This window comes from Orcinus orca, chromosome 2 (assembly GCF_937001465.1).
Source record: "Orcinus orca chromosome 2, mOrcOrc1.1, whole genome shotgun sequence".
Taxonomy (NCBI): Eukaryota; Metazoa; Chordata; class Mammalia; order Artiodactyla; family Delphinidae; genus Orcinus; species Orcinus orca.
The window spans coordinates 122,820,172-122,837,112 of NC_064560.1; the positions used below are offsets into that span (position 1 = coordinate 122,820,172).

Consider the following 16,941-nt stretch of genomic DNA (forward strand, 5'->3'; position numbering starts at 1 on the left):
TTTTCTTTCCACAAAATTCATTCAGTTTTAATTGGTCTGTGGAGGGGCGGAGGTAAAGAGGGTCATTCAGAAGAGATTGGGCCAGTCATGTAGGATGTAAAGTTCTTGAGATCTGCTGTGCAACATTGTGCTTATAGTTAACAACACTGTACTGTACATTTAAAATTTGTTAAGAGGGTATATCTTATTTTATGTACTTTTTACTGCACACACACCCACAGAAAGGGCTGGATTGGGAGGAGGAAGAAATTGGGAAACAAGGGGCAAATATAGAGCCGATGTTCAGACCTCTGGTCATTGTTGTCTAAATTCTTACTAACGTCATCCATCATTATTTTTAACGAACTTCTTATCAACTCTTATTTGAAGGAATACAATTCAGTTCACTCATACACAGATAGAGGCCATCCGTGCTGGAATGCAGCCTGGGCTAACTATGGTAAGATAGTCACTGTTCTACAAGTTCTTAAATGGATTCAGACTAGAACTGTCAGATTTTCAGCGTGTATTCTGTTTTAAGCCCAAAAACCCAACTGAATTAAGTGTTTATAAGTAATTGTGGCATCTTATGTGTATGGACGCTACTCATTTCAATGTTCATAAATAAAGTTTTGTTAGAACCTCGCTGTGGCCATTCATTTATGTATTGCCTATAGCCATTTTTGTGCCACCACAGCAGAGTTTAAATACTTGCAGCAGAGACTGTATGGGCCACAAAGAGTAAAATGTTTACTTGCTGGCCCTGTACAGAAAAAGTCTGTTGACAGTGCTTTAGAAATGTGTTTAATTTCCAAGTATTTGAAGGTTTTTACTGATTTCTGGTCTAAGTCCATTATGGTCAGAGAACATACTTTCTATGATTTCAATTTTTTAATTTATTAAGGTTTGTTTTATGGCCCAGGATATGATTTATTGGTGAATATTCTGTGTGCACTTGAAAAGAATGTGTGTTCTGTTGTCTTGGGTGGAGTGTCCTGTTTATGTCAATGAGATCCATTTGGTTGATGCTGTTATTCAGTACTTGTCTATCCCTGCTGGTATTCCACGTACTATTGCTGTTGCTGACTGAGAGAGGAGTATTGAAGTCTCCAACTGTAATTGTGAATTTGTTTCTCCTTTCAGTTCTGTCCATTTTTGCTTCATGTATTTTAAAGCTTTATGGATATGTACATACACTTTCAGGGTTGTTGTGTCTTCTTGGTGAATTGACACTTTTGTCATGTATAATGTCTGTCTTTATCACTGGTAATTTTCTTTACTCTAAAGTTTACTTTGATATTAATATAGCCACCACAGCTTTCTTTTGATTAGTGTTTACATGATATATCTTTTCCCATCAGTTTACTTCTAACCTACCTATTATATTTGAAGTGAGTTCCTTGTAGACAGCATATAGTTGGTGTGTGGTTTTTTTCCTCCATTCTGACAAATCTCTGCTTTTAATTGGTGTGTTCAGTCCATTTACATTTAATGTACTTATTAATGTGTTTGGGTTTAGGCCTACCATTTCATTATTTGTTTTATGTTTGTTCCCTTTTTTGTGTGTTCCTGTTTCCCTTTTCCTGCCTTCTTCTGAGTTATTTGGATAGTTTTTAGTGTTTCATTTATATTTATCTATTTTGTTCTTTTATTATATCTCTTGTATAGGTTTTTCTTAATGGCTGCGCTAGAGAATTACAATATACATACTTACTCTTTCACAGCCTACTTAGAATCAGTATTCTGTCTCTTAAATTGATTGGAGGATCCTTGCTTCTGTATAGGTCCCTTTACCTTCCCCTTTTATGTTGTAGCTGTCATATGTTTTACCTGTAAATACACTGAAAATACCATCAGGCAATATTAGAACTTTTTCTTGCAGACATCAAACATATTTTAAAGAACTCCAGAGGAGAAGAATAGTCTGTTATATTTACCATTTATCCTTTATTCCTGATATCTCAAGTATCCTCTGGTATCATTTCCTTTGTCTGAGGATTTCTTTTACCAGTTTTCTTTTTGTTGGGTTTTTTTTGCGGAGGGGATAGGCGGGCCTCTCACTGTTGTGGCTTCTCTCGTTGCGGAGCACGGGACGCGCAGGCTCCGGACGCGCAGGCTCAGCAGCCATGGCTCATGGGCCCAGCCGCTCCGTGGCATGTGGGATCCTCCCAGACTGGGGCACGAACCCGTGTCTCCTGCATCGGCAGGCGGACTCTCAACCACTGCGCCACCAGTGAAGCCCCCTTTTACTAGTTTTAAGAGCAGATCAGCTAGCAATGAATTACCTTTATTTTCCTTCATATGAGAATGTCTCTAATTCATCTTCATTCTTTAAAGATATTTTCACTGGACAAAGAATATTGCATTGATAGTTTTCTCCTTTCAGCACTTTAAAAATGTTATTCCACTTCCTTTTGGCTTCCATATTCTGATGAGAAGTCCACAGTCATTTGAAACATCTTTTTGCTATATGTAATATATCATTTTTCTCTGGTTGCTATTAAGATTTTTTTCTCTGTCTTTAGATTCCAACCATTTAATTATTATGTGTGTGGCCTTAGATTTCTTTGGGATTATTCTGTTTATGGTCAAACGAGCTTCTTGAATCTGCGATTTATGTCTTTTGCCAGATTTGGGAAATTTTCAGCCATTATTTCTTTAAATACTTTTTCTACACTGCATGCTTTTCCCCTTCTTTCTAGGATTAGAAAGATATGTTATACCTTTTAATATTGCCTCATAGATTCACAAGGCTGTGTGTATTATTTTTTTAATCTTTTTTTTTCTGCCTGTTGTTCAGGTTGGGTGATTTCTATTGATTTGTCTTCAAGTTCACTAACTCTGTCTTGTCCATTCTGCATTGAACTTACCCAGTGAATTTTTACATTTATTTTATCTTTCAGTTTTAAAATCTCCATTTTCTAACTATGCGATAACTTAGTAGTTTGCTATGTGTTCATCTGCTTTTTAGGTTGTGGGCCCACCAGGTACAGGAAAAACAGATGTGGCAGTCCAAATCATATCCAACATCTACCACAATTTCCCAGAGCAGAGGACTCTGATTGTTACTCATTCCAATCAGGTAAAAGAGAGAGTATGTATGTGCGTGTGCATGCATGCACTCCATACATGCATGTATGAAGTGGACATGCATGTATGGAGTGGGAGATGCATGAAAGCACAGTGGAGATTTCTGCTTATATGATAACCTGATTATGGACTCACAGAGTACCAGGAAAGGCTGATGAGCATAGTGTTTGTTATTGAGTTAATCTTGGATTATCTCTGGTCATGACCAGACCATATTGAGAAAAATATAAAAACAATCTTTTATTTCGAATAGAGGCAGTCCAAATGTGGAAAAGCTGAGAAGAATATTTGGATATGTGGTAATTGCCTTTTTCTCCTATCATCCATGCTAAGCTAGACCTTTTACTTTGAGATCAAAAGCATTACCCTTTACTAGTAGTATTTTTCTACTAGTAGAATGGATATTCCTAAAAGACTAAATCCAGATCATATTAATACTGGATTAAATTTTAAATCCTTATAAAATATGCATATGAATATGTATATTACATGGAAGGACAATTTTAGGTTGCAGGTCCAATACATAAGGCATTTATAAATAGCTAAAACAAGGAAAACAAACTCCTTTCTTGTAAATAATGGATGAAAAATGGTCTTTACATCTGTATGTGTGCTGAGGTAATTATTCTGAAGCTGTCACTACCATAGAAATGAAAAAGAACAAGTGATATTAACTCTAATGTAAAATGTGACAGGGAACTAGCTCTCAGAACATTCTGAAACATGTTATGAAACTCACATGGTAGTCTAAATCTCCAAAGGTACTTGTTTTCTCTGAATACATATTAACAATAGTGATTTCAGTTGACCAATTCTTTAAAAAAGTTGGTCTACAGAGAAACACTGAGTTTTTAGAATGCTAAATGTTATTTATGGTTATTCATCAACTTAATCTCAGAATTTTAAAATTAATACTATCCAATTCATTCACTTATGTTTTTATTTCTTTAAAGTTTATAAGTAACTGGCCTGGTGTACTAAAATTGTGCACAAGAGAGGGTTAAGACTTTATCTTGATAAAAGAAACAAACTGTGTAAAGACTTCTTTCATCTATTTAATAAAATTCAGTCTATAATAATGTTACCTATTTGCAGGTACTTAGAATGAATAAGGAATTATTCAGTGTTGTTTTAACATAATATTTTTTAGTAAATTTTGTCATAACTTGATAATGACTTTCTATAGTATCCTCTACTTATGACTGTCTTGTGTAGCACAATTATAGAGAAGGTTATTTTGCAAAAATAGCCAAAGATTTCTTTGCTCCTTTGATAATCAGACCATCCTCTTAAACGCAAATTGTTGATATTTCACAACTGTTTTGTTTACCAGATCTTGGTTCCCATCTATAATTCTAGCAGTTCTCCAACATCACTTTAATTCACGATGAAATCTTGCAGTTTTTTCTGAGATTGCAATGTGCTAGTATTTTTTGTCCCCTAAATCTATGTGGTTCGTGAGTTTGGATAGGAAAGGTTTGGACAGTGAGTAATGCCATGTGGTCTGATCTATTGCATCTCAAGTTTTAGATGGAAAATACCAAGAGTTTAGATAGCGTGAATTTTTTTCCTGAAGATTTATGTTTATCTCATCAGTTTCTGAGCTCTAATTGCTAGAATTTTGATAGCAAAGGATATCTGTATACCTTACGTAGCCTGGATGTTTACAAGACTGGATGCTGACCTCATGGGCGGGGTTAAACTAGTGGTAAAGTGGGAGAAATATTTGAGTGGGGGCTAATTTTTAAATGTCATTTTATTAGCATATCTTTCCATGCAATGAAACTTTTGCCTTTCTGCAAAACCTTATAACTGCAGATGTTCAGATAGTAAATACTAGGATTTCAGGGAGCCCCAAATACGAACATTTCATAGGTAAATGGCTTTCATCAGAACAGTTTGCAATGAGTGCTCTGCTTCTTAGTGTATAGAGAGCTAATTTAGACTTTCAGTCTAAGGTTTGAATGTTGCACTTTACCTTTCCTCTCTGTGATCCTTTTGAAGTATTCTACCCACACATCTCCTAAGAGGACTTCTCCAACCACAAAAACTTTTCAGTTTTCTGCAACTCATGGAAATTCTGTTAAATAAAATGAAACTTAATGTGATTGTTAATTATTTTACTAATTTTTACTACTTGAGAGAAATATATACTGAGCCAAAGCCTTCTCTTTTCATAAATTATCAGAGATGTAATGGATAGATGGTTTTTATGATTTCCAGTTACTAATTTGACCAAGTATATGTATGTAGCAATATCAGAAATCAATAAAAATACTGTTTTGTTTAAATTATAAATGGCCTTAATATAAGATGTTTCCTTCTGTGTTTTTACTTTGGTTCTTATCTGACTGGGCAATGCTCATTCGTTTCTATCCTTCTGATTGTTAGTTTTTGTTACTTTTAAAGGAGCCTACTGATTCTATAAAATTCTCCATCATTCTTTTTCTTTTTATTCTCCAGGCCCTGAACCAGTTGTTTGAGAAAATCATGGCTTTAGACATTGATGAGCGTCACCTCCTGCGTCTTGGTCATGGAGAAGAAGAGCTGGAGACGGAGAAAGATTTCAGCAGGTGAGCAAATGGGGATTAGTTTTGAAACGGTATATAAAGAATTTTTAACCTTCTCCTCTTTTTCTTTAATAAAGAACAGGAAAAGAGAGCAGTAAATACTCCAACTGAATTCTGAAGGGTTCTAGTGTAACCTACTTAGGCTATCCTAATTGAACCTAAAGTCTGTTCAGGATTTCCCTCTGCTCCAGTTCTGCATGTTTATGCCATTTTTTTCCTCATACAGTTATTTCAGTGAAGAGAGTTATCTTTTCATCTTGTTTAAATTGCATATATCCATTTGCTTTCTCTTTATTGAAGTAATTTTTAATGTTGCCAAGCCCAAACTGTACAACGTTACGCAATTCCTGTTCACATTTCATCTGCACATTTAATTTGCATATATTTTAGGCACCAATTAACTGGATTCATTTAATGAAATGCAGTTGGAGATTAATGATAGTATAAGCTTTGGGGTTGTAAATACTAATTCAGGAACTTATTGCCAGTTTAGCTGGACTTTATGCTTAATATTACATATTGTAAGGTGACTAAAACTTTAGAAGTCAAATTTCTTCTGCTGTTAGTATTTTGGGTTTTTCCTCATTTCATTTATATTTAAATTCATTTTTAAAGCATAGTTTCAGTCAATAGGCATAATTAACAGCTGTACATAATAAATACAGCCTTTGACTATTGAACATTACTTTTGACTAAATTGATTATAGACATCAAAAGAGCTAAAAGAGTGTTAACTTATTATGTTGCATTTATTTTGAGTTCTTGTATTAAAGAGATCACGCAACAGTATTTCTTTTTAACCTCTTTATAGGAGTATAATTGCTTTACAGTGTTGTGTTAGTTTCCGCTGTATAACAAAGTGAATCAGCTAAATGTATACATATATCCCCATATGCCCTCCGTCTTGCGTCTCCCTCCCACCCTCCCTATCTCACCCCTCTAGGTGGTCACAAAGCACCGAGCTGATCTCCCTGTGCTATGCAGCTGCTTCCCAATAGCTATCTATTTTACGTTTGGTAGTGTATATATGTCCATGCCACTCTCTCACTTTGTCCCAGCTTACCCTTTCGCCTCCCCATATCCTCAAGTCCATTCTCTAGTAGGTCTGCATCTTTATTCCTGTCTTGCCCCTAGGTTCTTCATGACCTTTTTTTTTAGATTCCATATATATGTGTTAGCATATGGTATTTGTTTTTCTCTTTCTGACTTACTTCACTCTGTGTGACAGTCTCTAGGTCCATGCACCTCACTACAAATAACTCAGTTTCGTTCCTTTTTATGGCTGAGTAATATTCCATTGTATATGTGTGCCACATCTTCTTTATCCATTCATCTGTTGATGGACACTTAGGTTACTTCCATGTCCTGGCTATTGTAAATAATGCTGCAGTGAACATTGTGGTACTTGTCTCTTTTTGAATTATGGTTTTCTCAGGATATATGCCCAGTAGTGAGATTGCTAGGTCATATGCCAGTCCTATTTTTAGTTTTTTAGGGAACCTCCATACTGTTCTCCATAGTGGCTGTATCAATTTACATTCCCACCAACAGTGCAAGAGGGTTCCCTTTTCTCCACACCCTCTCCAGCATTTATTGTTTCTAGATTTTTTGATGATGGCCATTCTGACCAGTGTGAGATGATACCTCATTGTGGTTTTGATTTGCATTTCTCTAATGATTAGTGATGTTGAGCATCCTTTCATGTGTTTGTTGGCAGTCTGTGTATCTTCTTGGGAGAAATGTCTATTTAGATCTTCTGCCTATTTTTGCATTTGGGTTGTTTGTTTTCTTGATATTGAGCTGCATGAGCTGTTTGTAAAGTTTGGAGATTAATCCTTTGTCAGTTGCTTCATTTGCAAATATTTTCACCTATTCTGAGGGTTGTCTTTTCGTCTTGCTTATGGTTTCCTTTGCTGTGCAAAAGCTTTGAAGCTTCATTAGGTCCCATTTGTTTATTTTTGTTTTTATCTCCATTTCTCTAGGAGGTGGGTCAAAAAGGGTCTTGCTATGATTTATGTCATAGAGTGTTCTGCCTATGTTTTCCTCTAAGAGTTTTATAGTGTCTGGCCTTACATTTAGGTCTTTAATTCATTTTGAGTTTATTTTTGTGTATGGTGTTAGGAATTGTTCTAATTTCATGCTTTCACACGTAGCTGTCCAGTTTTCCCACCACCACTATTGAAGAGGTTGTCTTTTCTCCATTGTATATTCTTGCCTCCTTTATCAAAGATAAGGGGACCATATGTGTGTGAGTTTATCTCTGGGCTTTCTATCCTGTTCCACTGATCTATATTTCTGTTTTTGTGCCAGTACCATACTGTCTTGATTACTGTAGTTTTGTAGTATAGTCTGAAGTCAGGGAGCCTGATTCCTCCAGCTCCGTTTTTCTTTCTCAAGATTGCTTTGGCTATGAAGGGTCTTTTGTGTTTCCATATAAATTGTGAAATTTTTTGTTCTAGTTCTGTGAAAAATGCCATTGGTAGTTTGATGGGGATTGCATTGAATCTGTAGATTGCTTTGAGTAGTATAGTCATTTGCACAGTGTTGATTCTTTCAACCCAAGAACATGGTATATCTCTCCATCTGTTTGTATCATCTTTAATTTCTTTCATCAGTGTCTTATAGTTTTCTGCATGCAGGTCTTTTGTCTCCTTAGGTTGGTTTATTCCTAGGTATTTTATTCTTTTTGTTGCAATGGTAAATGGAATTGTTTCCTTAATTTCTCTTTCAGATTATTCATCATTAGTATGTAAGAAGCAAGAGATCTCTGTGCATTAATTTTGTATCCTGCTACTGTACCAAATTCATTGATTAGCTCTAGCAGTTTTCTGGTAGCATCTTTACGATTCTCTATGTATAGTATCATGTGACCTGCAAACAGTGACAGTTTTACTTCTTCTTTTCCAATTTGGATTCCTTTTATTTCTTTTTCTTCTCTGATTTCTATGGCTAAAACTTCCAAAACTATGTTAAATAATAGTCGTGAGAGTGGGCAACCTTTGGTCCTGATCTTAGTGGAAATGGTTTCAGTTTTTCACCATTGAGAATGATGTTGGCTGTGGGTTTGTCATATATGGACTTTATTATGTTGAGGTAGGTTCCCTCTCTGCCTCCTTTCTGGAGAGTTTTTATCATAAATGGGTGTTGAATTTTGTCAAAAGCCTTTTCTGCATCTACTGAGATTATCATATGGTTTTTATCCTTCAATTTGTTAATATGGTGTATCACATTGATTGATTTGTGTATATTGAAGAATCCTTGCATTCCTGGGGTAAACCCCACTTGATCATGCTGTATGATCCTTTTACTGTGCTTTTGGATTCTGTTTGCTAGTATTTTGTTGAGGACTTTTGCATCTATGTTCATCAATGATACTGGCCTGTAGTTTTCTTTTTTTGTGAAATCTTTGTCTGGATTTGGTATCAGAGTGATGGTGGCCTCATAGAATGACATTTGGAGTGTTCCTCCCTCTGGTATATTTTGGAAGATTTTGAGAAGGATAGTTGTTAGCTCTTCTCTAAATGTTTGATAGAATTTGCCTGTGAAACCATCTGGTCCTGGGCTTTTGTTTGTTGGAAGATTTTTAATTAGAGTTTCAATTTCATTGCTGGTGATTGGTCTGTTTATATTTTCTATTCCTTCCTGATTCAGTCTTGGAAGGTTGTGCTTTTCTAAGAATTTGTCCATTTCTTCCAGGTTGTCCATTTTACTGGCATATAGTGGGTTGTAGTAATCTCTCATGATCCTTTATATTTCTGCAGTATCACTTGTTGCTTCTCCTTTTTCATTTCTAATTCTGTTGATTTGAGTCTTCTCCCTTTTTTTCTTGATGAGTCTGGCTAATGGTTTATTAATTTTTTTTAAGCTTCCCAAAGAACCAGCTTTTAGTTTTATTGATCTTTGCTATTGTTTCCTTCATTTCTCTTTCATTTACTTCTGATCTGATCTTTATGATTTCTTTCATTCTGCTAACTTTGGGGTTTTTTTGTTCTTTCTCTGATTGCTTTAGGTGTAAGTTTAGGTTGTTTATTTGAGATGTTTCTTGTTTCTTGAGGTAGGATTGTATTGCTATAAACTTCCCTCTTAGAACTGCTTTTGCTGCATTCCATAGGCTTTGGGTCGTCATGTTTTCATTGTCATTTGTTTCTAGTTATTTTTTGGTTTCCACTTCGTTTTCTTCAGTGATCTCTTGGTTATTTAGTAGTGTATTGTTTAGCCTCTATGTGTTTGTAGTTTTTACAGTTTTTTTCCTGTAATTGATATCTGGTCTCATAGCATTGTGGTCGGAAAAGATACTTGATACGATCTCAGTTTTCTTAAATTTACCAAGGCTTGATTTGTGATGCAAGGTATGGTCTATACTGGGGAATGTTCCATAAACATTTGAGAAGAAAGTGTATTCTGTTGTTTTTGGAAGGAATGTCCTATGAATATCAATTAAGTCCATCTTTTTTAATACATCCTTTAAACCTTGTGTTTCCTTATTTATTTTCATTTTGGATGATCTGTGCACTGGTGAAAGTGGGGTGTTAAAGTCCTGTACTTTTATTGTGTTAATGTCAATTTCCCCTTTAATTGCTGTAAGCATTTGCCTTATGTATTGAGGAGCTCCTATGTTGGGCGCATAAATATTTACAATTGTTATCTTCTTGGATTGATCCCTTGATCATTATGTCGTGTCCTTCTTTGTCTCTTGTAATAGTCTTTAAAGTCTATATTTTCTGATACAAGAATTGCTACTCCAGCTTTCTTTTGATTTCCATTTGCATGGAATATCTTTTTCCATCCCCTCACTTTCAGTCTGTTTGTGTCCCTACGTCTGAAGTGGGTCTCTTGTAGACAGCATATGTACGGGTCTTGTTTTTGTATCCATTCCGCCAGTCTGTGTCTTTTGGTTGGAGCATTTATTTTTTTTTATTTTTTTTTTTTTATTTTTTTTTTTGCGGTACGCGGGCCTCTCACTGCTGTGGCCTCTCCCGTTGCGGAGCACAGGCTCCGGACGCGCAGGCTCAGTGGCCATGGCTCACGGGCCCAGCCGCTCCGCGGCATGTGGAATCTTCCCGGACAGGGGCACGAACCCGCGTCCCCTGCATCGGCAGGCGGACTCTCAACCACTGCGCCACCAGGGAAGCCCTGGTTGGAGCATTTAATCCATTTACATTTAAGGTAATTATTGATATGTATGTTCCTATTACCATTTTCTTAATTGTGTTGGGTTTGTTTTTGTAGGTCTTTTCCTTCTCTTGTGTTTCCTGCCTAGAGAAGTTCCTTTAGTGTTTGTTGTAAGGCTAGTTTGGCAGTGCTGAATTCTCTTGGCTTTTGCTTGTCTGTAAAAGTTTTAATTTCTCCATTGAATCTGAATGAGATCCTTGCTGGGTAGAGTAATCTTGGTTGTAGGTTTTCCCTTTCATCACTTTGAACATGTCCTGCCAGTCCCTTCTGGCTTGCAGAGTTTCTGCTGAAAGATCAGCTGTTAACCTTTATGGGGATTCCCTTGTATGTTATTTGTTGCTTTTCCCTTGCTGCTTTTAATATTTTTTTCTTTGTATTTATTTTTTGATAGTTTGATTAATATGTGTCTTGGCATGTTTCCCCTGGGATTTATCCTGTATGGGACTCTCTATGCTTCCTGGACTTGATTGACTATTTCCTTTCCCATGTTAGGGAAATTTTCAACTATAATCTCTTCAAATATTTTCTCAGGCCCTTTCTTTTCGTCTTCTTCTTCTGGGACGCATATAATTCTAATGTTGTTGCTTTTAATGTTGTCCCAGAGGTCTCTGAGACTGTCCTCAATTCTTTTCATTCTTTCTTCTTTATTCTGCTCTATGGTAGTTATTTCCATTATTTTATCTTCCAGGTCACTTATCCCTTCTTCTGCCTGTTATTCTGCTATGGAGTCCTTCTAGAGAATTTTAAATTTTATTTATTGTGCTGTTCATTATTGTTTGTTTGCTCTTTAGTTTTTCTAGGTGCTTGTTAAACGTTTCTTGTATTTTCTCCATTCTGTTTCCAAGATTTGGGATCATCTTTACTGTCATTACTTTGAATTCTTTTTCAGGTAGACTGCCTATTACCACTTCATTTATTTGGTCTGATGGGTTTTTATCTTGCTCCTTCATCTGCTGCGTATTTCTCTGTCTTCTCATTCTGTTTATCTTACTGCGTTTGGGGTCTCCTTTTCGCAGGCTGCAGTTGCATAGTTCCTGTTGTTCTTGTTTCTGCCCCTAGTGGCTGAGGTTGGTTCAGTGGCTTGTGGAGGGGTCTGGTGCCTATGGTCTGGTGGGTGGCGCTGAATTTTGTCTTTCTGGAGGGCAGGGCCGTGTCCATTTGTTGTGTTTTGGGGTCTCTGTGAACTTAGTATGATTTTAGGCAGCCTTTCTGCTAATGGGTGGGGTTGTGTTCCTGTCTTGCTAGTTGTTTGGTATGGAGCATCCAGCACTGTAGTTTGCTGGCTGTTGGGTGGAGCTTGGTCTTAGCATTGAGATGGAGATCTGTGGGAGAACTCTTGCCGATTGATATCACATGGGACTGGGAGGCCTCTGGTGGTCCAATGTCCTGATCTCAGCTCTCCCACCTCAGAGGCTCAGGCCTGACACCAGGCTGGAGCACCAAGACCCTGTCAGCCACATGGCTCAGAATAAAAGGGAGAAAAAAAGAAAGAAAGAAGGAAAGAAAAAAATATATAGACATGTATATTTTTTTAAGTTATTAAAATAAAGAAAATAATAAAAATAAAAAAGAGAGCAACCAAACCAGGAAACAAATCCACTAATGATAACAAGCACTAAACACTAAACTAAGATAAACATAAAAATCAGAAACAAATCAGTCGCAGACAGCAAACCCCAAGTCTACAGTTGCTCCCAAAGTCCACCGCCACAATTTTGGGATGATTCGTTGTCTATTCAGGTATTCCGGAGAGGCAGGGTACATCAAGTTGATTGTGGGGATTTAATCTGCTGCTCCTGAGGCTTCACGGAGAAGTTTCCCTTTCTCTTTGTTTGCACAGCTCTTGGGGTTCAGCTTTAATTTTGGCCCACCTCAGCATGTAGGTTGCCCTCTGGCATCTGTTCACCACCCAGATAGGAGGGGGTTAAAGCAGTGGCTGATTAGGGGGCTCTTGCTTATTCAGGCCAGGGGGAGGGAGAGGTGTGCTAGTTACAATTGGAATGTGGGGTGAGCCTGAGGTGGCAGAGGCTGGCGTGATGTTGCAACAGCCTGGGTGCGCCATGTGGTCTCCCAGGGAAGTTGTCCCTGGATCACGGGACCCTGGCAGTGGTGGGCTGCACAGGCTCCCAGGGGTTGGGAAGGGGAGGCGGGTGTGGACAGTGACCTGTGTTTGCACACAGGCTTCTTGGTGGCTGCAGGAGCAGCCTTAGCATCTCATGCCCATCTCTGGGGTCCGCGCTGTTAGCCACGGCTCGCGCCCGTTTCTGGAGCTCGTTTAGGTGGTGCTCTGAATCCCCTCTTCTCTCGCACCCCGAAACAGTGGCCTCTTGCCTTTTTTTTTTTTTTTTTTTTGCTGTACGCGGGCCTCTCACTGTTGCGGCCCCTCCTGTTGCAGAGCACAGGCTCAGCACACGCAGGCCCAGTGGCCATGGCTCACGGGCCCAGCCGCTCTGCAGCATGTGGGGTCCTCCCGGACCGGGGCACGAACCCGCATCCCCTGCATCAGCAGGCGGACTACCTCTTGCCATTTAGGCAGCTCCAGACTTTTTCCCGGACTCCCTCCGGCTGTGGTGCACTAGCCCCCTTCAGGCTATGTTCACGCAGCCAACCCCAGTCGTCTCCCTGGGATCCGACTGAAGCCCGAGCCTTAGCTCCCAGCCCCCACCTGCCTCGGTGGGTGAGCAGACAAGCCTCTATGGCTGGTGAGTGCCAGTCGGCACCGATCCTCTGTGCAGGAATCTCTCCACTTTGCCCTCCGCACCCCTGTTGCTGCGCTCTCCTCCGCAGCTCTGAAGCTTCCCCACTCCATCACCCGCAGTCTCCGCCCGCGAAGGGGCTTCCTAGTGTGTGGAAACTTTTCCTCCTCCACAGCTCCCTCCCACTGGTGCAGGTCCCGTCCCTATTCTTTTGTCTCTGTTTTTCCTTTTTTCTTTTGGCCTACCCAGGTATGTGGGGAGTTTATTGCCTTTTGGGAGGTCTGAGGTCTTCTGCCAGCGTTCACCTGTTCTGTAGGAGTTGTTCCACGTGTAGATGTATTTTTGATGTATTTGTGGGGAGGAAGGTGATCTCCACGTCTTACTCCTCTGCCATCTTGAAGGTCCCCCTCCCAAAATATTTTAGCTTCTGAAAAGTCAGAGGGCAAGATCAACACACATTAATTTATTTAGGGCTGTAGATTCTTAATTTTGGATCAGCTTGTAATGCTTCCCTGAGTTCTTCCCATGGGTATTTCTTATTATTAAACCTAACTTACACAAGTGGGCTCAACTCTAAAATCTACCAATCCATAATTCATCGAATGTATGGGTGCTCATGGTATGCTGAATAGTGTAATTGTAAGTGTGGTACAGTTCAATTCCTGGTATTTAAAGATATTATAATAGAAAAGCAGCAGAATTTTAAAAATGATTTCAGGTGCTACCATGTTTCTCAGGAAAAACGTACTTTTTGCTTTCTGATAGGAAAGTCAAGCTCCAGACCTTGTTAATAATGTGTGTGCTTGTTTGTTCATTTATTTCATATTTCTCTCTTTGTCATAATTAAAAAGAAAAATAGTGACTATTGTTTCACAATAAAATTAATATCACTTTCCATAAACAAAAATTTTCGTATCTAGTAAGATAGCGGAGAGGAAGTGATCACTCATAATGCTACTTCTCCCAAACAAGTTTTTATTAGTCTCTTTTTCAATAATCATCTGTAACTATGCTATTGTTTATAATTGTGTACAGGCATACCGCAGAGACTTTGCAGATTCAGTTCCAGACCATCATAATCAAGTGCATATCACAATAAAGCGAGTCACATGGATTTTTTGGCTTCCCAGTGCATATAAAAGTATTGTTTACACTATACTATAGTCTACTAAGCATGCAATAGCATTATGTCTAAAAAAACAATGTACATGCCTTAGTTAAAAAATACTTTACTACTAAAAAATGCTAGGCATCATCTGAGCCTTCAACAGGCTGTAATCTTTGCTGGTGAGGGTCTTGCCTCAACGTTGATAGCTGCTGACTGATCAGGGTGGTGGTTGCTGAAGGTAGGCGGGGGGGGGGGCGGCTATGGCAGCTTACTAAAATGAGACAGCAATGGGGGCTTCCCTGGTGGCGCAGTGGTTGAGAGTCCACCTGCGGATGCAGGGGACGTGGGTTCGTGCCCCGGTCCGGGAAGATCCCACATGCCGTGGAGCGGCTGGGCCCATGAGCCATGGCCGCTGAGCCTGCGCGTCCGGAGCCTGTGCTCCGCAAGGGGAGAGGCCACAACAGTGAGAGGCTCACGTACCGCAAAAAAAAAAAAAGAGAGAAAAAAAAAAAAAAATGAGACAGCAATGAAGTTTGCCATGTTTATTGAATCTTGATTTCTCTGTAGCAGGCAATGCTGCTTGGTAGTATTTTACCCATGATAGAACTTTCAAAATTAGAGTCAGTCCTACCAAACTCTGCTGCTACTTTGTCAACTAAATTTATGTAATATTCTAAATCCTTTGTGGTTATTTCAACAGTCTTCATGTCACCTTCACCAGGAATAGATTCCATCTCAAGAAACTTCTTTCTTTGCTCTCCCATAAGAGGCAACTCCTCATCTGTTAAAGTGTTATCTTGAGATTGAGGCAATTCAGTCCCATCTTCAGGTTCTACTTCTGATTCTGGTTCTCTTGCTACTTCTACCACAACTACAGTTTTTTTTTCCTCCACTGAAATCTTAATCCCATGAAAGTCATCCAGGAGGGTTAGGATCAACTTCTTCCAAACTCCTGTTAATTTTGATATTTTGACCTCTTCCGGTGAATCACGAATGACCTTAATGGCATCTAAAATGGTGAATCCTTTCCAGAAGGTTTTCAGTTTACTTTGCCCAGAACCATCAGAGGAATCACTGTCTATGGCAGCTATAGTCTTACAAAATGTGTTTCTTAAATAATAAGACTTGAAAGTCAAATGACTCCTTGATGCATGGGCTGCAGAACAGATGTTGTGTTAGCAGGCCTGAAAACAACATGAATCTCATTGTACATCTCCTTCAGAGTTCTTGGGTACCAGGTGCATTGTCAATGAGCAGTAATATTTTGAAAGGAATCTTTTTCTGAGCAGGAGGTGCAAACAGTGAGCTTAAAATATTCAGTAAACCATGTTGTAAACAGATGTGCTGTCATCCAGGCTTTGTTGCATTAACAGAGCGCAAGCAGAGTAGACTTAGCATAAGTCTTAAGGGCCCTAGGATTTCTGGAATGGTGAATGAGCATTGGCTTCAACTTAGAGTCGCCAGCAGCATTAGCCCCTAACAGGAGAGTCAGCCTGTCCTTTGAACCTTTGAAGATGGGCACTGACTTCTCCTCTCTAGCTATGGAAGTCCTAGATGGCATCTTCTTCCAATAGAAAGCTGTATTTTTTCCACACTGAAAATCTGTTGTTTAGTGTAGCCACCTTCGTTATCACAGCTAGATCTTTTGTATAACTTGCTGCAGCATCTACATCAGCACTTGCTGCTTCACGCTGCACTTTTACGTTTTGGAGGCAGCTTCTTTCCTAAAACCTCATGAACCAGCCTTGGCTAGATTGAAACTATTCTGCTGCTGCTCCCTCACCTATGTCAACCTTACTAGAATTAAAGGTAGTGAGTTATGGCCTTGCTTTGTCTGGATTAGGCTTTGGCTTAAGAGAATGTTGTGGCTAGTTTGATCTTCTGTCCAAACCACTAAAGCTTTTTTCATATCAACAATAAGGCTGTTTTACTTTCTTATCATTCGTGTGTTCACTGGAGTAGTACTTTTTTAAATATTTATTTATTTATTTATTTTTGGCTGTGTTGGGTCTTTGTTGCTGTGTGTGGGCTTTCTCTAGTTGCGGTGAGCGGGGGCTACTCTTCATTGTGGTGCGTGGGCTTCTCATTGTGGTGGCTTCTTATTGTGGAGCATGGGCTCTAGGTGCACGGGCTTCAGTAGTTGTGGCACGCGGGCTCAGTAGTTGTGGCTCATGGGCCCTAGAGCACAGGCTCAGTAGTTGTAGTGCACAGGCTTGGTTGCTCCATGGCACGTAGGATCTTCCCGGACCAGGGATCAAACGTGCGTCCCCTGCATTGGCAGGCGGAGTTTTAACCACTGCGCCACCAGGGAAGTCCCTGGAATAGC

At 39.1% G+C, this 16,941-nt stretch overlaps 1 protein-coding gene across 6 annotated transcripts in view; it reads left to right on the plus strand.

Moving 5' to 3' along the window:
• AQR (aquarius intron-binding spliceosomal factor) overlaps nt 1-16,941 on the plus strand; it is a 123,187-nt gene that overhangs the window by 57,581 nt on the left and 48,665 nt on the right. For 5 of the 6 annotated variants that reach the window (XR_007475324.1, XR_007475325.1, XM_049705477.1 and 2 more), the window contains 3 exons: nt 370-439; nt 2,951-3,061; nt 5,533-5,642. Coding sequence is in view for 3 of the 6 variants with exons in the window: in XM_049705477.1 (XP_049561434.1) it covers nt 370-439; nt 2,951-3,061; nt 5,533-5,642 (291 nt within the window). In the remaining 3 variants the exon portion in view is untranslated. The remainder of the gene's footprint in view (nt 1-369; nt 440-2,950; nt 3,062-5,532; nt 5,643-16,941) is intronic. The other variant, XR_007475326.1, reaches the window with a different exon arrangement.